The sequence below is a fragment of the Schistocerca cancellata genome, chromosome 1, assembly GCF_023864275.1.
Source record: "Schistocerca cancellata isolate TAMUIC-IGC-003103 chromosome 1, iqSchCanc2.1, whole genome shotgun sequence".
In the NCBI taxonomy this organism is placed as follows: Eukaryota; Metazoa; Arthropoda; class Insecta; order Orthoptera; family Acrididae; genus Schistocerca; species Schistocerca cancellata.
Genome location: NC_064626.1, coordinates 763,095,675 through 763,117,254, shown reverse-complemented (window position 1 = coordinate 763,117,254; position 21,580 = coordinate 763,095,675). Strand labels below are relative to the sequence as shown.

Below are 21,580 nucleotides of genomic sequence, written 5' to 3'. Positions count from 1 at the left end.
TTTTGTGACTGGATTGAGGATTTTTTGGTAGTAAGGACACAGCAAGTTATCTTGGATGGAGAGTCATGATCAGATGTAAAAGTAACATCAGGTGTGCGCCAGGAAAGTGTGTGGGACACTTGGTGTTCATGTCGTATATTAATGACCTTGCAAACAATATTAACAGTACCCTCAGACTTTCTGCAGATGATGCAATTATCTATAATGAAGAATTGTCTGAAAGAAACTGCATAAATATTCAGCCAGACATTGATAAGATTTCAAAGAGGTGCAATGATTGGCAACTTGCTATAATTGCGCAGAATTTTAAAATTGTGTACTTCACAAAATGAAAAAAAAAGCCCATAGTATCCCACAACTATAATATCAATGAGTCACTGTTGGAACTGGAATATACTCATACAAATACCTGGGTGTAACACTCTGTAGGGGTATGAAATGGAATGATAACAGAAGTTCAGCTGTGGGAAAAGTGAGTGGCAGACTTCCATTTTTTGGCAGAATACTGGGGATATGCAATCAGTCTACATGCGAGATTGCTTACAAATCACTCGTGTGACCAGTTCTAGAATATTGCTCAAGTCTATGGGAACCTACCACATAGGACTAATAGGAGATATCAAATATATACATACACAGAAGGGCAGCATGAATGGCCACAGGTTTGAAACTTGCTGGCAGATTAAAACTGTGTGCCAGACCGAGACTCGAACTCAGGACGTTTGCCTTTCGCAGGCAAGTGCTCTACCATCTGAGCTACCCAAGCATGACTCACGCCCCGTCCTCACAGCTTTTACTTCTGCCAGTACCTCGTCTCCTACCTTCCAAACTTTACAGAAGCTCTCCTGCAAACCTTGCAGAGCTAGCACTCCTGAAAGAGAAAGGATATTGCGGAGACATGGCTTAGCCACAGCCTGGGGGATGTTTCCAGAATGAGATTTTCACTCTGCAGTGGAGTGTGACCTGATATGAAACTTCCTGGTAGATTAAATTGTGTGCCGGACCGAGACTCGAACTCGGGATGTTTGCCACTCACGGGCAACACACACTCCGCTGCAGAGTGAAAATCTCATTTTGGAAACATCCCCCAGGCAGTGGCTAAGCCATGTCTCCGCAATATCCTTTCTTTCAGGAGTGATAGTTCTACAAGGTTCACAGGAGAGATTCTGTAAAGTTTGGAAGGTAGGAGACGAGGTACTGGCAGAAGTAAAAGCTGTGTGAGGACGGGGCATGAGTCGTGCTTGGGTAGCTCAGTTGGTAGAGCACTTTCCCGTGAAAGGCAAACGTCCCGAGTTCGAGTCTCGACCCGGCACACAGTTGTAATCTGCTAGGAAGTTTCATATCAGCACACACTCCGCTGCAGAGTGAAAACCTCATTTTGGCCACAGGTTTGTTTGACGCATGGGAGAGGGTCACTGAGATGTTGAAGGAACTGAACTGGCTCACTCATGAAGACTGATAACTAGCCTGAGAAAGTCGACTAACAAAGTTTCAAGAATTGACTTTAAATTATGATTCTACCTACAACATACACAGAAGCATTCTAACAATCATTCATCCCCCATTCCACATGTGAATGGAAGAGAGAGAAATCCTAGTACCTGGTACAATGGAATGTACCCTCTTCCATGCACTTCACAGTGGTTTGCAGAGTATTGATGGATGTAGATGTGAATTTGTTTTATCAGAACTGCAGCAAGAGTAGTGCTGCAAAGTGGGAGTATTGCCAACAGAAACAGCTGCAAAGAGGCCCCTTTACAATAAATGGGCTAAAGAATATGATCAAAAAATTTGAAGAAACAGGTGAATTAGGTGGCGCAACAGGGAGAGGGAGGTGGCCCATTCCTATGGCAGTTGATGAAGTTGCTGTACCTGTAGCTGACTGTGCAACACGTGCCTCAAATTCTGCAGCCAGTGCTCAAGCTGTGTCACAGGAACTGTCTCTCCTGGTAAACAGGTCAAATGCTTTTCCCTACCAATACAGAACATACACCAAATGAAGCCCCAAAATAGTCTATAATGTCATGACTTTGCTCTTCATTTTTTGGCATGCATGGAAATGAATGACATGTGGCCAGGGAATATTCTTTGGATGGACGAGGCGTAAACAGGTCAAATGCTTTTCCCTACCAATACAGAACATACACCAAATGAAGCCCCAAAATAGTCTATAATGTCATGACTTTGCTCTTCATTTTTTGGCATGCATGGAAATGAATGACATGTGGCCAGGGAATATTCTTTGGATGGACGAGGCACATTTTACTCTGTGTGATGCCTTAAATACACAGGACTGTCTCATGTGAGGTTCTATTCTGCCACATGTGCAGGGACATCCTCTGCACTCAGCTTATGTGACTGTGTGGCGTGCTTCCACAAGCACCTTATTACCAGTTCATTTTTAATCAAGGAAATGACACCTCGTGAGTCTGTTAGGTGTACAGTGACATCTGCACATTATAAGGACCTCCTTGTGCAACACACGATTCCAGCTATGCAAGAATGAAACTGTGACCACATCACTATTTTCATTCAAGATGGGGTGACACCATATTTCGCTTGCCAGGTGAAAGATTTGTTTCACAAAACCTTCAGTAATCATCTCTAGGCAATTTGAAGATGTGTAGCCTTCAAGATCTCACAAGCTAATTAGATGCAGCTTTTGGTTGTAGGGATATCTGAAAGATCATATCTATAAGGGATGTATCCGGACTGTTCCTGATATCAAAGATAGCATAAGAGACATATTGCTCTGATTACAGCAAGTATGCTGTGAGCAACTGTCGACCACGCCATGTAACATATGCAGCATGTTGCTGGCTCAGGAGACCAATTTGAACATATGTTGTAACTTGTGACCATATCTCAATAAATGTACCGGAACCTCCATTATCATGTGTTCGACTGTCCCCCCCCCCCCCCCTTTCCCCGCATCCACACCACATTCTAACTGCTTACAGTACCATTATTTTCACCAGGTGGCAGAAAGTGAAACTATTATTTTTTTCAGTTTACTCCATGAGCCCACTGATTAATGAATGTACCTATGAAGTTTCAGCATCCTGTGATGTATACAGCTTGCACTGCAGCACTCATAACACCATCAGTTTTATTTTAACGACTCACAATTACTTTGTGAAATGAAGATATAGATGGAAGCACTAGATCTTTCCTCAGATACATTACTGCTTAAAATAGAGTGCATATCTCCAGCCTAACCATTTAGGGCCCTTGAGCCAGCATATAAACAACATTCAGTTAAAATATGGCACCACATGTGTTACGTTCTGAAGGGGTTCTTTTTTTTTTCATGAGGAAAACACTAATCAAAGGGCAAAGCCTGCATGGAGCTGAGCTAAAATATTCTCTTTTCATAAGAGTGTATAGAATTATGTCAGGTTCAGAGTGCCAGTTACATCTTCCACAGTTTATTTGTACTTGTTTCCAGCCGTTCTCTTTTGCATACACTTCTCTTCTGTTGTGATGTAATTGATCTTGGGGGGGGGGGGGCTCACATGTCACTGAATTCTTATCACAAGCTTGATTGGTTGCTGCAACTGTAATTTCATTATTGCAAATTCTGATGTGTCCCGGTACCCAACAGAACAATACCTCTTAATCTTGCTTCTGTAGAGAAAACTAGATACATTCTGGAGAATGTTCTCTAGACACTTTGCTATGTGATCTGGGAGTCAGATCAAATGAAGGAAATCTTCATAAGGTCAAACCTCATCTATCTGAGAGCCATCAAGATAGCACGCAATTCTGCTTCAAAGAGACGGAATTCTGTTGGCAGGCGGATTCTTACTATGTTGCATGGAAAAAATATGAAACATTGAACTACATACCCATGCTTGGTGATATCTGAGTAAACCAGTCACTACTGTGCTCATTTAAAATACAAAGAAGTGTATCCTGAGAGGCATAATTAGCTACATTCAACTTTTTGTATGCAATAATTTAAAATTTATCCTCTGTCTCTCTCTATTAATCAAGGTGGCTGCTTGTTCCTAAAGTCTGGGGGGGGGGGACCTAGATATCTCCTATGATGTACTCAAAAACAGATTCTCTGCAAAAAAATCTAACGGATTTATTGGTCATGGACAGTTCAGGAACAGTTGCTCAGCTAGAGGGCAAGCAATGATGGTGGATGTTGAAGTTCTTTGGCTAACTGAGCTTTGGAGGCATGCTGCACTGCTAGGAGCCACTGTTGGATAGTAAATGGAAGAGCACTAGCTTCAATACAGATCCTAGATGTACGGCTGGTGCTGTAAGACCCTATTGCCAGTCTGATGCCCAAATAGTGTGTTTATTACATCCAACGTCTTTTGGTAGAAAGATTCAGTTAAACTGTAACTGCATTTCTTAAGTCTAGAAGAGATTTGATAAATGCTCCATAAAATTGTTGTATACTGGATCTGTCTAAATCCCAGATTTCTCCATAGACACACTTATGCATGTAAGTGCTCTTTAAGGCTGTGTGTGTTAGGTAGTCATGTGACCCTTTGATCAATTGTGAGACCCAAGAACCTTACTGAAAATGGTGAATGGAGCCATTAAAGTGTAGTTCTAGCTCATTAAGAAGGCAACAATACAAGTAATATGACAACATATTGGTTTATCTGTTGAAAACATAAAACTTGTCTTTTGTGCCTAATCCGCCAGTCTCTAAGTCACTAATAGTAATTGAGAAATTGTTTGACACAAGACATAAACCATAAAATCACTGACAAACAAGGAAGTCTTCAACAGACACTTCATTGTGACAGTTGTCCTGTTTATGGCAATGCTGAAGATGGCCACAATTAAAACACTTTCTTGAAGGACACTACTTTCCTGTACAAAACTGCTTGAAAGCATGTCTCCCATACTGTAACTGAATGACCGCTCAGCAAGGGAGGATGTCAAAAAATTAGGTAACCTTCCACATAAGTGTACTCAAGTTGCTATACATAATAGCATCTGGTCCTGGGACTGTATCCATTATCAACAGGCCAGGAATTTTTGATTTCTCACATAAAGAACAGACAGTTACATTCTTTCTGGTTGTCTGAGCTGAAGTCCAACTCACTCTCTCGGTAGCTTCATCTGGTGTAGGAATTTGGGCTCTTGTTATCATTCGATGTTACATCATAGTAGCAATTAGCCGTTGCCTTCACTGTCTGAGCTGGAGAAATTAAAATAATCCCAGCATTCATTATAGCAGTACTGGTGTTGATCTTCCTTTACCAGAGACCCTCCTGATTGGCTCTCATATTCTTGTCAGTGATACAGAATAGCTCGTCATGGTGATTTCCTACTTTCTTTCACTGTACTTGCTTTGAAGCTTCACAGTGCCATTTACCGGCCCCTGACTGATGTGTGATACTTGTCTTTTGACTATAGGACATGCTGCCTCTTAGAGTTTTTTTAGGTCTTTCACATGGATTTCTCAGTGGCAAGATGGATCATACATGCAGTATGATCCATACATATGATACACTGTCAAGTTCACTCTGCTTAGCACCCATTTCGACAGCTTCCTTTCAAGTTCTTTTCTATCTGGAAAGTGTATCAAGATAGGGAAGTGGCTGCTTTAGGGGAGATTAGTGTCCACCTCCCACTACAAAATCCATAAGGACAGGCAACTGGATGGGAAAGTCAATGACCAAGATAAAATCCATGATAGAGCTGAAATGCATTACTTGACCTCTGTTCAAGTAACAAATGTCTTCTGATATAACGAAGCTATTGAGAACTCTACCCTTGCAGCAGGTGGTGTTAGAACCTCAAGGCACATGCTGAACACTGAAATCTCCAACAAGTATTGATTGCCTGGAGAGATGTCTAATCAAGGTTTATGAGAGCCTCTTTATGAAGTGGGGCATTATATGAAAATTACACTTAGCAGATGGTGTTTTTCAGTGACACACAATAACAGCTACTGCCTGCAAGCCGGCAGACAGGGTAAAGGGCAAGGTGGAGCAAAAGTCACTACAAAGGGGCAATTACCTCTGTAAACTAACAGGCCTTACAAACAAAAATGTGCACCATAAAGAAGCTGAAAATGTCAACATATTTATCTATACGAACACCATAACCTCCAAGCGAAAAACCAACCATAGCCTAAGAAAATTGTACTGAAATCATCAGATCGCTGAACACTGTCTCTTTCTGCTGACAAATGATATCCCAATTAAGTAACCAAAAACCTCATCTGTCCTTTCTCCTAATATCTACACATCACTACAGTAGAGAGGGAGGACAAAAAAAACCATAACTGAAAGGTGGTTGCCGTAATCCAGAGAAAGATGAATGTATTCAAAATACATGTGAATGAGCTTAACCACCTAGCACAAAAAAAGTTTGTGTCTGTGTTATATCCTAGCCAGTAATGCCAACCGAGCCCGCTGCCAAAAGGTTGGCAGCATCAAAGTCTGGACGCCGTCCGCATAAGCAGCGCCAGCGATACAGGAAATCGCCACAAGTCTGCGCGTGCCACCGCTGGCTTCTGGCTTCTTAAGCGCTGGAGTCGCGAGCGCTAGGACAGTTCTGTATTCGCTGCTCAGTGGTATACTCGCCACCGATTTGTGTACTTGCTAGTCAGTTGTGTGTTCATCGCAGCAGAGTAGTTGTTGTCGTCAGCCGACGCTGACCTAGCCGCTCCGATTCGAACTAGACAGATTTCTGTAGACACGGAGTTCACTACTGTGTTTCTGTATCTTCGTTAATAAAGATAAGTACCAACTTTTATTTAATCAGAGTGTTTGGGTTTTCATCTTTCTGTTCACTGTTCCAGCGGACCGGTCGGCCCGCTATTAAAAAGTGTGGCGGTGACTTCGTAAGCCATTTCTACAGCGAAGTGTTTGTCACTACGAACGCCGCCACAAAAGTTTGCATGAGAGACACAAAGAAGAACGAAAAAAGAAGAAACTGATGCCCCTGTACTACCAATGTACTTTCTCTACAAGATACACTATGTGATCAAAAGTATCCAGACATCACCAAAACATGTTTTTCATATTAGGTGCATTGTGCTGCCACCTACTGCCAGGTACTTCATATCAGCAACCTCAGCAGTCATTAGACATCGTGAGAGAGCAGAATGGGGAGCTCTGCAGAACACATGGACTTCGAACAGGGTCATGTGATTGGGTGTCACTTATAAGTCTGAACGCAAGATTTCCACACTCCTAAACATCCCTAGGTCCACTATTTCCGATGAGATAGTGAAGTGGAAATGTGAAGGAACATGTACAGCACAAAAGCATACAGGCCAATCTCGTCTGTTGACTGACAGAGACCATGGACGGTTGAAGATCATTGTAATATGTAATAAGCAGACATCTATCCACAGAACCACACAGGAATTCCAAACTGCTTCAGGATCCACTGTAAGTACTATGACAGTTAGGCGGAGATGAGAAAACTTGGATTTCATGGTCGAGTGGCTGCTTATAAGCCACAAATCACTCTGTAAATGCCAAACGACGCCTCGATTGGTATAAGGAGCCATAAACACTGGACGATTGAACAGTGGAAAAACGTTGTGTGGAGTGATGAATCACAGTACATAATGTGGCGATCCAATTGCAGGAATGCCCGGTGAACGTCACCTGCCAGTGTGTGTAGTACCAACAGTAAAATTTGGAGGCGGTGGTGTTATGGTGCGGTCGTGTTTTTCATGGAGGCAACTTGCACCTCTTGTTTTGCGTGGCACTATCACAGCACAGCCCTACATTGATGTTTTAAACACTTTCTTGCTTCCTACAGTTGAAGAGCAATTCGGGGAAGGTGATTGCGTCTTTTAACACGATCGAGCACCTGTTCATAATGCACGGCCTGTGGCAGAGTGGTTACACAACAATAACATCCCTGTAATGGACTGATCTGCACATAGTCCTGACCTGAATCCTACAGAATACCTTTGGGATGTTTTGGCCCCGACTTTGTGCCAGGCCTCACTGACGGACATCGATACCTTCCCTCAGTGCAGCACTCCATGAAGAATGGGGTGCCATTCCCCAAGAAACCTTCCAGCACCAAATTAAACGTATGCCTGCGAGAGTGGAAGCTGTCATCAAGGCTAAGGGTGGGCCAACACCATACCAATGGAAGGTGCCATTAACTTTTAAGTCATTTTTAGCCAGGTGTCCAGATACCCTTAGTGGTAATAAAGCTGAGCGTGAGGGTGGGGGTGAGGGTGGGGGTGAGGGTGGGGGTGGGGGTGGGGGTGAGGGTGGGGGTGGGGGTGGGGGTGGGGGTGGGGGTGGGGGTGGGGGTGGGGGGGTTTAGTATTGATACATCATGTATTTGTGACAAACTCGATGGTTGAGTTTGGGTTGAAGTGCTACTTTTCGTGACTTAAAAAAAGAGCTGATGAAAGAGAAGTGGAGAATGCTGAACACTTCATAACCTGCATGACTTTCTTAGTCTCCTCATATTTATTCTCTTTTTTACTTTCATTTGTTGTTGCTTTCATTCCTTGACATAATCACATCATGCCATGCTCCCCTTGGGATGATTATCTGAACAATTTATACACTCTGCAGGAGATGTACAGTGTTCCTTTGCCTCATATTCCTTTGATCTGTATCTACCTCACATGGCTCCACCACCACAACCAACAGTTGTATATTCAAATTTTTTAGATTTCAAATATCTCAGATGGTGTAGGATATAGGTTCTAACCAAGGATGATAACCCAGCTTTGATACATTCTGCTAGTGTGGAGGAGTTAAAACGTTATAACAAAAGCCACATTTTTTCCCTAGTAACCTATTTACTTTCTTCTTAATGTTCTTTTGTTGTGACACAGCTGTGCAGACCAGTAGAGCATCATTTTGAAATCATTTTACTCCTTTTAGATCCCACAATTGCTTCTCAAAGTTAATAATAATAATAATAATAATAATAATAATAATAATGAGTGTATGGCATTGGTGGCCAGGTGACCCCTCGCAGGGCGGTTCGGCCGCCGCTCCACAAGTTCTTTAACGCCACTACGGCGACTTGTGAGTGAATGAGGATGAAATGATGATGAAAGACACACAACACCCAGTCATCTCGAGGCAGAGAAAAATCCCTGACCCCGCCGGGAATCGAACCCGGGACCCCGTGCGCGGGAAGCAAGAATGCGACTGCAAGACCACGAGCCGCGGACTTCTCAAAGTTTATGAATTAGGAAAGGGGAGGTCTTTACAGAGGATCAGAGGCTACTTCCTCTCTCTCATAACTACTATGAATAAATTCTGGCACACTTGTGAATAATTACTTTCTTTACCGTTGTTCCTATAGAACTTCTCAGGAAGTTCTTTTTGGGTGTTAGCAGTCCCTAATAGTCCACCCTTTGTGTCAGTAGTAGAGTTTAAGCCGTATGATCCATTTTGTTTCCACATGGTGCTTGGGAAATAAATGCCCACTCAGTCAACTGCTCGCCTCAGTAAGTCTCACAGAACTTGGATATGACAGTTGGCCCAGGGGCTGTCCATTAGTGGCAATTTCACTTTAACATCCATCCACCCAGTTGGGATTGCATGCAGGCGGGCAGGCGTGCATGCGTGCACAAGCACATCATTCTCATGATACAAGCAGTTAAGCCAAGATCCCTGCGTTCCAAGATAAACAACATTCCACAGTCACAACTCACTTTGGTCATTTAAGCATGCCCAATATTTACGGTAAGAGAGGGCTGGCAGCACTGACCAGCATCAATGCATTAAATATAGACCTTTGTATTAGCTTATTTGTTATTAATTAATTATCTAATTATTGCTTGCTTATCTATTTGTTGTTGTTTCTGCTCGTAGCAGGCTACAATTTGTGAGTAAATGAAGAGCAGTCTGCACTCCGGGACATGCACTGCCCTTGCATTGCCCTGTATAACCATCTGACAATCAAATTTCATTACAGTTAACACCCAACACAATACTGTATCCTCTACATTCATAATTTCCTTATTTGAAATTAACATTCAAACACTTGCTACTGTGTAAGCATGATGGGTCAATTGATACCAAGTGGTCCAAGAAAGAAATAATTAGTTGCTTGACCATCTCAGAAAAATTTTATATTTGCTGGGTGAATTCCCCAATGTTTAGCAGTCGCAAAATTTTTTTAAAAATATTTATTGTTTATTATTTTGAAATGGTGGCCATATTTGTTCCAGGCTGCACACGTTTTTTCGTATTTGCAAGCAACTACATCTTTTACAACTATTCTGTAGTGGATTGTTCTAAGCCTTTCAGATAAAATGCATTCACTTCAACACATTATGGGCTACAAATTAACAACATTATCACTTGTTGAATGTCTTCTTTAATGTATCTTTAATAGTTCAACATTATCAGCCACAAATTAAAAAACTCAATTTTTGAACAGTAATTTTCCAAAGAAAGATTAATTTCTCAGCTTTAATATTTTTTCTGCTGTTACAATGTATAGTATAGTTACTTTTTATAGAGTATTAATGGTGAGCATGCCTCAACGATACAGATAGCCGTACCGTAGGTGCAACCCCAACGGAGGGGTATCTGCCGAGAGGCCAGACAAACGAGTGGTTCCTGAATAGGGGCAGCAGCCTTTTCAGTAGTTGCAGGGGCAACAGTCTGGATGATTGACTGATCTGGCCTTGTAACACTAACCAAAATGGCCTTGCTGTTCTGGTACTGCGAACGGCTGAAAGCAAGGCGAAACTACAGCCGTAATTTTTCCCGAGGGCATGCAGCTTTACTATATGATTAAATGATGATGGCGTCCTCTTGGGTACAATATTCCGGAGGTAAAATACCGTATTTACTCGAATCTAAGCTGCACTTTTTTTCCAGTTTTTGTAATCGAGTGCAAAGCGGAAGTTGTGAAAAATGTTGGTAGGTGCCACCACAACTAACTTCTGTCGTCGAGTATATGTAGCGCTTCGCAGGCACAAAGATAAATACTAGCACCAAAACCTCTCCATCAGTAAATAAATTAAAAAGGTGGAAGACGAGCTTTTTTCCTCCGCCCTGAGTTTCTAACACTGCATTTTCATACATTATCCAATGAAGTAAATACAAATTCCGTATTGTTCATCTTCGAATGTAGCAGAATTTCAAAACACTACGAAAATCCGACTGGCAAGACTGTTTGGGATGTTTGCCAATATAGCCAACTCTGCGTTCTGAATTTTTCCTACCTGTGAGAAGAGATGGTTGCTAATAGGAACTTTTATGAATTGTGAATCACATGCAGTATTCTCTCCACCATAATAATAATAATAATAATAATAATAATAATAATAATAATAATACGAGTATAAACATTTTGCCATATATTCTTTCGTGTTTGCTGCTATCTCATTTAAATCCTGTCTGACTAATAAACTAAGAAACTAGAGTGAGACAACAGCAAACGCGGAAGAATATATATGTTTATATTCGTATTATTCTTATGCCGAATAGTGATACATTCAGAAATGAGGCACGGCAATTGATTAGATTTTTAAATCTAAGATGACTAATTTCTGTGCAGAATGTAATGTACTAAAGAGGCGTCTGCAAAGATTTTCAAATGGAGAAAAATTTTCGCTAAACTCTCGTTCAGAACATCTTCTATCATACGCAGTCTATTATTTGGTTCTTGTTGATCATTATCAAAGAAAGCAGCAGTGTAAGTAACAACAAATAGCAGTCTCTTGCCGTTGTTTCGCTTATGAGACATTTCCTTTTTAATTGTAAGCGGCGGTAGCATGCGCAAAAGCAAGCCATGCCGCGAGCGGCGACAGGCCGTATACACTCATTATCAGAACGCGACAAACAATGCATGACACAGTACAGTAATGCATTTTCAGCTTAGAGTGACGTAAACACCTATAACAAAGAGAACGGCACTTATCAGATCAAAGAAAAATAAGCAATCAATTCAAACCAGACGAAGCACGTGAAAAAGGAAGGGTACCCGTATAAATACGAACAGAGTGCCTGACGCATAGCAACGGCTACCTGGTAAAGCTTAACTGCTAAGCTTATGACTCGAACCAAACTACTGTAGCAGTATTGTTATTCATTCGACCTAAATTGTGTCTCATATTACAATGGACCAACATTGTTTTGATTTGGAGGTGTGGCCTAAAACTTTTCTCTCCACTTGAATTTCGAGTCTCAGATTTCAGGTACGGCTTAGATTCGGGAAAATTTTTTTCCTCGCTTTTGAGTCTCATTTTTCAGGTGCGGCTTAGATTCAAGTGAGGCTTAAATTCGAGTAAATACGGTAGTCCCCCATTCGGATTTCTGGGCGGGGACTACTCAAGAGGACGTTATCAGGAGAAAGAAAACTGGCGTTCTACGGATCGGAGCGTGGAATGTCAGATCACTTCACTTCATTGGGCAGGTAGGTTAGAAAATTTAAAAAGGGAAATTGATAGGTTAAAGTTAGATATAGTGGGAATTGGTGAAGTTCAGTGGCAGGAGGAACTTTTGGTCAGGTGAATACAGGGTTATAAATACAAAATCAAATAGGGGTAATGCAGGAGTAGTGAATAAAAAAATAGGAGTACCGTATTTACTCGAATCTAAGCCGCACTCGAATCTAAGCCGCACCTGAAAAATGAGACTCGAAATAAAGGAAAAAAAAAAAAAATTCCCAAATCTAAGCCGCACCTGAAATTTGAGGCTCGAAATTCAAGTGGAGAGAAAAGTTTTAGGCCGCACCTCCAAATCGAAACAAAGTTGGTCCATTGTAATATGAGACACAATTTAGGTCAAATGAATGACGATACCGCTACAGTAGTTTGGTTCGAGTCGAAAGCTTAGCAGTTAAGCTTTACCAGGTAGCCATTGCTATGCGTCAGGCGCTCTGTCCGTATTTATACGGATACCCTTCCTTTTTCACGTGCTTCGCCTGGTTTGAATCGATTGCTTATTTTGCTTTGATCTGATAAGTGCCGTTTTCTATGTTATAGGTGTTTACGTCAGTCGCTCGAAGCTGAAAATGCATTATTATACTGTGTCATGCATTGTTTGTCGCATTCTGATAGTGCGTGTTTACGGCCTGTCGCTGCTCGCGGCATGGCTTGCTTTTGTCCACGCTACCGCCGCCTACAATTTAAAAAAGAGAGGAATCATCTCATTAGCGAAACAATGGCAAGAGACTGCTATTTGTTGTTACTTACACTGCTGCTTTCTTTGATAATGATCAACAAGAACCAAATAATAGACTGCGTATGATAGAACATGTTCTGAACGAGAGTTTGGCGAAAATTTTTCTCCGTTTGAAAATCTTTGCGGCCGCTTCTTTAGTACATCAAATTCTGCACAGAAATTAGTCATCTTAGATTTAAAAATCTAGTCAGTTGCCGTGCTTCATTTCTGACTGTAACACTATTAGGCATAAGAGTAATACGAATATAAACATGACACGATACGTATATTCTTCCGCGTTTGCTGTTGTCTCACTCTAGTTTCGTAGTTTATTTGGCAGACAGGATTTAAATGAGATAGAAGCAAACACGAAAGAATACATGGCAAAATGTTTATATTTGTATTATTCTTATGGTGAAGAGAATACTGCATGTGATTCACATTTCATCAGGTTCCTATTAGCAACCATCTCTTCTCACAGATAGGAAAAAATTCAGAACGTAGAGTTGTCCATATTGACAAAAATCCCAGTATTACCAGTCGGATTTTCGTAGTATATTGAAATTCGAAGATGAACAATACGGAATTTGTATTTACTTCGTTGGATTATGTATGAAAAAGCATTGGTCAAAACTCGGGCGGAGAAAAAAAGCTCGTCTTCCAATTTTTTTTTTTTAATTTTATTTACTGACGCAGAGGTTTTGGCGCCAGTATTTGTCTTTGTGCCTACAAAGGATGCCTGTGTAGCGCTACATATATTCGACGGCAGAAATTAGTTGTGGCGGCACCTATCAACGTTTTTCAGAACTTCCGCTTGATTTGCACTCGATTCTAAGCCGCAGGTGGTTTTTTGGATTACGAAAACCGGAAAAAAAGTGCGGCTTACATTCGAGTAAATACGGTATGGGTAAACTACCACAAACAGCATAGTGAATGCATTATTGTGGCCAAGATAGATACGAAGCCCACGCCTACTACAGTAGTACAAGTTTATATGCCAACTAGCTCTGCAGATGACAAAGAAACTGAAGAAATGTATGATGAAATAAAAGAAATTATTCAGATAGTGAAGGGAGACCAAAATTTAATAGTCATGGGTGACTGGAATTCAAGTGTAGAAAAAGGGAGAGAAGGAAACATAGTAGGTGAATATGGATTGGGGCTAAGAAATGAAAAAGGAAGCCACCTGGTAGAATTTTGCGCAGAGCATAACTTAGTCATAGCTAACACTTGGTTTAAGAATCATGAAAGAAGGTTGTATACATGGAAGAACCCTGGAGATACTAAAATATATCATATAGATTATATAATGGTAAGACAGAGATTTAGGAACCAGGTTTTAAATTGTAAGACATTTCCAGGGGCAGATGTGGACTCTGACCACAATCTATTGATTATGAACTGTACATTAGTAGATTAAAACTGAAGAAATGCAAAAAGGTGGGAAATTGAGGAGATGGGACCTGGATAAACTGACTAAACCAGAGGTTGTACAGAGTTTCAGGGAGAGCATAAGGGAACAATTGACAGGAATGGGGAAAAGAAATACAGTAGAAGAAGAAAGGGGAGCTTTGAGGGATGAAATAGTGGAGGCAGCAGAGGATCAAATAGGTAAAAAGATGAGGGTTAGTAGAAATCCTTGGGTAACAGAAGAAATATTGAATTTAATTGATGAAAGGAGAAAATATAAAAATGCAATAAATGAAGGCAAAAAGGAATACAAACGTCTTAAAAATGAGATCGACAGGAAGTGCAAAATGGCTAAGCAGGCATGGCTAGAGGACAAATGTAAGGATGTAGAGGCTTATCTCACTAGGGGTAAGATAGATACTGCCTACAGGAAAATTAAAGAGACCTTTGGAGAAAAGAGAGCCACTTGTATGAATATCAAGAGCTCAGATGGAAACCCAGTTCTAGGCAAAGAGGGGAAAGCAGAAAGGTGCAAGGAGTATGTAGAGGGTCTATACAAGGGCGATGTACTTGTGGACAATATTATGGAAATGGAAGAGGATGTAAATGAAAATAAAATGGGAGATACGATACTGCATGAAGAGTTTGACAGAGTACTGAAAGACCTGAGTCGAAACAAGGCCACGGGAGTAGACAACATTCCATTAGAACTAGTGACAGCCTTGGGAGAGCCAGTCCTGACAAAACTCTACCATCTTGTGAGCAAGATGTATGAGACAGGCGAAATACCCTCAGAATTCAAGAAGAATATAATAATTCCAATCCCAAAGAAAGCAGGTGTTGGCAGATGTGAAAATTACCAAACTATCAGTTTAATAAGTCACAGCTGCAAAATACTAACACGAATTATTTACAGACGAATGGAAAAACTAGTAGAAGCCGACCTCGGGGAAGATCAGTTTGGATTCCATAGAAATGTTGGAACACGTGAGGCAATACTGACCCTACGACTTATCTTAGATGAAAGATTAAGGAAAGGCAAACCTATGTTTCTAGCATTTGTAGACTTAGAGAAAGCTTTTGACAATGTTGACTAGAATACTCTCTTTCAAATTCTAAAGGTGGCAGGGGTAAAATGCAGGGAGCAAAATGCTATTTACAATTTGTACAGAAACCAGATGGCAGTTATGAGTCGAGGGGCATGAAAGGGAAGCAGTGGTTGGGAAGGGAGTGAGACAGGGTTGTAGTCTCTCCCCGATGTTATTCAATCTGTATATTGAGCAAGCAATAAAGGAAACAAAAGAAAAGTTCAGAGTAGGTATTAAAATCCATGGAGAAGAAATAAAAACTTTGAGGTTCGTCGATGACATTGTAATTCTGTCAGAGACAGCAAAGGATTTGGAAGAGCAGTTGAACGGAATGGGCAGTGTCTTGAAAGGAGGGTATAAGATGAACATCAACAAAAGCAAAACAAGGATAATGGAATGTAGTCGAATTAAGTCGGGTGATGCTGAGGGAATTAGATTAGGAAATGAGACACTTAAAGTAGTAAAGGAGTTTTGCTATTTGGGGAGCAAAATAACTGATGATGGTCGAAGTAGAGAGGATATAAAATGTAGACTGGCAATGGCAAGGAAAGCGTTTCTGAAGAAGAAAAATTTGTTAACATCGAGTACAGATTTAAGTGTCAGGAAAGCATTTCTGGAAGTATTTGTATGGAGTGTAGCCGTGTATGCAAGTGAAACATGGACGATAACTAGTTTGGACAAGAAGAGAATAGAAGCTTTCGAAATGTGGTGCTACAGAAGAATGCTGAAGATTAGATGGGTAGATTACATAACTAATGAGGAGGTATTGAATAGTATTGGGGAGAAGAGGAGCTTGTGGCACAACTTGACAAAAAGAAGGGACTGGTTAGTAGGACATGTTCTGAGGCATCAAGGGATCACCAATTTAGTATTGGAGGGCAGCGTGGAGGGTAAATATCGTAGAGGGAGACCAAGACATGAATACACTAAGCAGATTCAGAAGGATGTAGGCTGCAGTAGGTACTGGTAGATGAAGAAGCTTGCACAGGATAGAGTAGCATGGAGAACTGCATCAAACCAGTCTCAGGACTGAAGACAACAACAACAACAACAACAACAACAACGGTGAGCAGCTTACACTAAAAAAATATATTTTAAAATATTTAAAAAATGGATTTTTTTAATTTTTCCACTGTGTGGCCTGCAATATCTTTGTTGGGGGACCCGATAAAAAACGGGAAATTTCACAGTTAATAGACCTTTATGATATCAAACTTCAGTATAAATTTCAACTTTGAGATTCAGTTGGAAGTTACGGAACAAAATTACAAACACAAGTCAAAAATACGTTTTTCAACATCTGTGATATCTAGACTTATGGGGAAAAAAATATTAGTTACAGTATATAATTACACTGTATTGTTCTCTTGTTATCTGTTTTTAGTACATCGCTCACTGAACATTTGAGAAATTTGTTCACTCAGTTTGAGTGTTCACCTAGTCACAGTTGTAAATTTCATGGGAGACAGCTTCCTTAGTACATTTTTATGTGGCATCCAAACTTGATCCTTCTCAATTTTTTAAAAAGATATCCTTGGTCCTGGACGGTGATACAACACAACATGTACATCTTTGTTTTGACAGTCAATATTATCAACTTTGCCAGTACACCACTGTTCATCATAAACACAAGCCATTATGTCTTTATTTTGAAGAACCAGTTATACAAGTTTTCCACACTGATGAAGTTCACTATCAGTAAGTTGTGTGAATGGGGTACAAAACAATGAAAAGATCGAGTGCCTTTAATCTTCTGACAAGTGTTGTACGTTTCCTTCAAGACGCTGTCATAGACTTCTTGTATTTCCGCACATTTTGTACAAAAACACAGGTAATTCCTTTGATATTTTTTTACAGAATTCAAACACTTCTTGAGTTGTTATGATATGATTGACATGGGTCCGCTGCAGACTTGCTTTTTTGACAGCTCACTTTGTTGTACCCCCAACACCATCACAAGCATTCTTCCCACGGCATGAAGCGAAAAAGTGCCATTCTACATCAAACCCAAAATCTTCTTTATGAAAGGAGATGTTAATATTTTTTTTTTGTTTTTATATTGACTTGCTGCCCCATCTGAAAAGTAAATCAGTTTTTTTTTCTGGAAGGGTGGTGCTGTTTAATGTAGTTTGTCAATTTTAGTTGAAAAATGTGCACTGCTGTAGTGTTGTGTTCAAGGTAGTCATTTATGACACAAAAGCTGTGACTCATTAGTTTATCTTCATCTTTATAATATAATACAAATGGATGAACTTTGATCTTTTTGTTTACCCAGTGGTGCCCTTGTACTTCATCTTGAACAACAATGGAATAATTTTCCGAAAAGTCAGCAAGAACTAAGCATTCATCGGCTGCCAAAGTTTTCTTTTTGCCTTTCAAAAATTTACTTTGAGCTTTTGGAATATAATGATGCATTTTCAGATTTTCAAGGTTAGCCACCAACACTTCAGAAAACTATTCTCGTGATTTTATGAGTGTCACCTTTTCAGTTCTATCTTGTCTCACCCATTGTTTGTATTTTATATTGTCAGGCATCAGTTGTCTTCTTCAGATTCTTCAAACATGTCAAGTAAGGCTTGTTTGCCTGGACAGTCTTCAAATTTTCCCTTGATCATACAATTGTAAATGTCAATATTGCATACCATAACTTCCAAAAGGTCTTTATAGTCAACTCCAAGATTGGCCTCATCTATCATTAACTTTACATCTGATGATACAAACAAACACAAACATTATGGGTGCCAGATGCCCCTGCAACAATACACCATCTTGGTCTCAACTCGCAAAACTTTGATCTTCCAATTTTAATGTCAGGATTTTCTTTTTTAAATTCAGTGAATAGTTCATTTAAATTACACAATATTAACCTTTTTTGTCTTTGAATTTTAGAACCATTTTCTTTCACAGAAACACAGTATTTTTTGCCACAAATCAAACAACTTTTATTGTCATCGTCGTAATACATACTAACTTTATTGACTGTGTTTTCATATACCAAATTAGATGCACTTTTCTTTTGTAATGCTGGTAAAATTCCCAGTTCTTTCACTAATTGCCTTATTAACTTAACAAGACATTTTGACACATTAAATTTATCACTGACTTTTGCTCCACTCCAAGAATTCAGCAGTAAATTGATAATCTCAATTTTATCCTCTTTGTTTGAAGTACTGCATTTAGTTTTTAGTTTTTCTATAAAATCATCATATTCGGTTGGTGAAGTTTTAGAACTTCCATCTGTTTTAATACAAATTGTATTTTGAAATGAAACTTCCAAATTCTTTTTGACTGTAGCCGTCACTTTCTCAGTTTTTGTATTAAGGCACTTGGTCTTTTATCTTGACTTAGTTTTCTAATTTTACTACCAGGCAATATACCCAGGATTTCACAAGCTGTATCTACTTTTTTAATGGTTGCTCATAAGTCACAAAGTTCTGTATCTGAGGTTTCACTACCCTTTCTCTTGTGAATTACAAGTATCTTACAATAACATGTTGGACACAATGATTTTCCTGGTATGAGATTGACAAAAGGGCTTTTATTTTTAGAATAATGATCAAATGTTATTTCTCACAGACCTCTTGTTATAGGTTTCTTATGTTCCTCAAAAGTGTCCTTGCAAAACTGACCAAAAAGATGACGAAATTTTTTGAAGTATTTCTTTTCATGGTACTTGCATGTTGATTTGACCTCTGGGCCGACTCTTAAGTAAAATACTTTTTCTTCTTGACTGTAATCTTTGATTAAAGTAATGTCTTTAGGATACACTCCACACACACGTTTCTTACATGCTTCATTAATAACAACACAATCAGAACACTGAGACACTATTTTTCAACTGCACACTTCAAGAACTTCTAGCTAAATAAGTGTGAGTAGACAATTGTTGGTTTAAGGGGGAAGACAACAATCAGACTTGTATAGGCTTGCAGATGCAATTGTTAGCCTGCTGAAACAATTACCACAGCATTGTTTTGACAAATAATCATTAGCTAGTGTATTGTGGTGTGTTACACTATGCAACTGGTATACTTCATTTGATTAGCCTACCAGATATCACAGACGTTAAAAAACATATTTTTGACTCGTGTTTGTAATATTTTTTCCATAACTTCCAATTGAATCTCAAAGTTGAAATTAATACTGAAGTTTGATATCATAAAGGTCTAATAAGTGTGAAATTTTCGGATTTTTATTTGATCCCTCAATAAAGATATTGCAGGCTACAAAATGGAAAAGTTAAAAAAAAAAACATTTTTTAAAATAGTGTATTTTTTTAAGTGTAAGCTGCTTGCCACTAATACTCTATAAAAAGTAACTAAACTATACAGTGTAATAGCAGAAAAAGCATTAAAGCTGAGAAATTAATCTTTCTTTGGGAAACTACTGTTCAAAAATTGAGTTTTTTTTTTTTAATTTGTGGCTGATAACTTTGAACTATTAAAAATATATTAAAGAATACATTCAGCTAAGTGATAATGATGTTAATTTGTAGCCCAGAGTGTGCTGAACTAAATGTATTTTATCTGAAAGGCTTATGACAATCCACTACTGAATAATTGTAAAAAATGTAGATGCTTGCAAATACGAAGAAACACATGCGGCCTGGAACAAATATGGGTGCCATTGCAAAATAATAAACAATAATTTTAAAAAAAAATATTTTTGTGGCTACTAAACATTGGGGGATCCACTCACCAAATATAAAATTTTTCTGAGATGGTCAAGCAACCAATGCTGGACCACTTGGTAATGGACTGACCCCGATTTATTAGTACAAGCACATATATAACTGACGTGGTGAGCATAAAGGCAGTGTACACGTGGTGATCATGTGTCATCCACCACTAGTTATCCGTAAGAGGATAACAAAGAGAATTAAATAGATTTAGCAGGCTAAGACTCAACTAAAAGATGAGACAGCAAGAATAAAAATACTATAAAAATATAATGGATTAGATTAAAGAATTAAGATTTTCTTCAACTAATAGAAAAATTGTTTATAGTCTTTTATATCCGAGTTAATAACTTTCGCAGAGTATCTATTCTTCTTACCTCTCTTGCATTTATCATGGCAGTAACAGAAATTGGCCGCTTCCTCCCAATGGAATGTAATAGGCCACATGACTGTCTTGTAGTCAGACTAAACTCGCTTTTCTGAAATGAAATCAAGGTTCAGTAAAACATCCAGGCAGAAAAAGTGAACATAATATCCAAATGAGTGAATATACTTACATCTAAATTTTTTGTGTTGGGATCTGGATCTATCCTTGGAGGAGTCGCAGCAGCAACAAATTCATCATCACTGTCGTCCTGTTCAGAAGAGATGATGTGCACTTGGCCGCTGTGGAACACACGGACTCTAAGAATTAAATAGTATGCATGACTTGATCTTAAACATTTTCATTGTACAACGAAATCTAACCTTAAGAAGCAACATAACTACATATCAACATGAAACTGAAACACTGAACAATATAACTTAATGCCTAAGAAACTAAAAAAATGTAGAGAAGTAAAGGATTATAAGTTGCACAAAATTATGAAATATAAAATTTAATCCAAACCAACACAACAGTTCTTTGTTTATAGAACTCACTTCCTTTCTTTAAGGTTATCTCATTTTTAAACAGAATTTAAACTTAATTTTTATTGACAATATTGGCACTATTTCATGAACAGAAAATAATAAAGTACATGGCCCTGCACAGAACGAAGTATAACATAATTATGTCCTACCACAAACTGATTTATTATGAAATGAACATGAGAAAGTTTGAATGAGAAAGACATGGTTTACTTACAAAGTAAACCAGTTTCCTAAACATTCACTACCTCAATGTGATCGTCATAATAATGTAATGACTTGTTCAAGCCCACAGCAAACAGGAAAATAGGTATTCAGTGTCTGCTGAGAACGACATCATTTGAGATGAAGCACAAGCTCAGATTCAATGAGAATGGGAAAGTAGATCAGAGTACCCTTTC

At 39.2% G+C, this 21,580-nt stretch overlaps 1 protein-coding gene across 4 annotated transcripts in view; it reads right to left on the bottom strand.

Annotated features, from left to right (window-relative positions):
* LOC126186777 (DDB1- and CUL4-associated factor 11) overlaps window positions 1-21,580 on the bottom strand; it is a 111,051-nt gene that overhangs the window by 52,241 nt on the left and 37,230 nt on the right. For 2 of the 4 annotated variants that reach the window (XM_049928241.1, XM_049928239.1), the window contains 2 exons: window positions 20,828-20,954; window positions 20,648-20,749 (listed from right to left, as the gene is read on the bottom strand). In XM_049928241.1, the coding sequence (XP_049784198.1) occupies window positions 20,648-20,749; window positions 20,828-20,954 (229 nt within the window). The remainder of the gene's footprint in view (window positions 1-20,647; window positions 20,750-20,827; window positions 20,955-21,580) is intronic. The other 2 variants (XM_049928242.1, XM_049928240.1) reach the window with 1 other exon arrangement.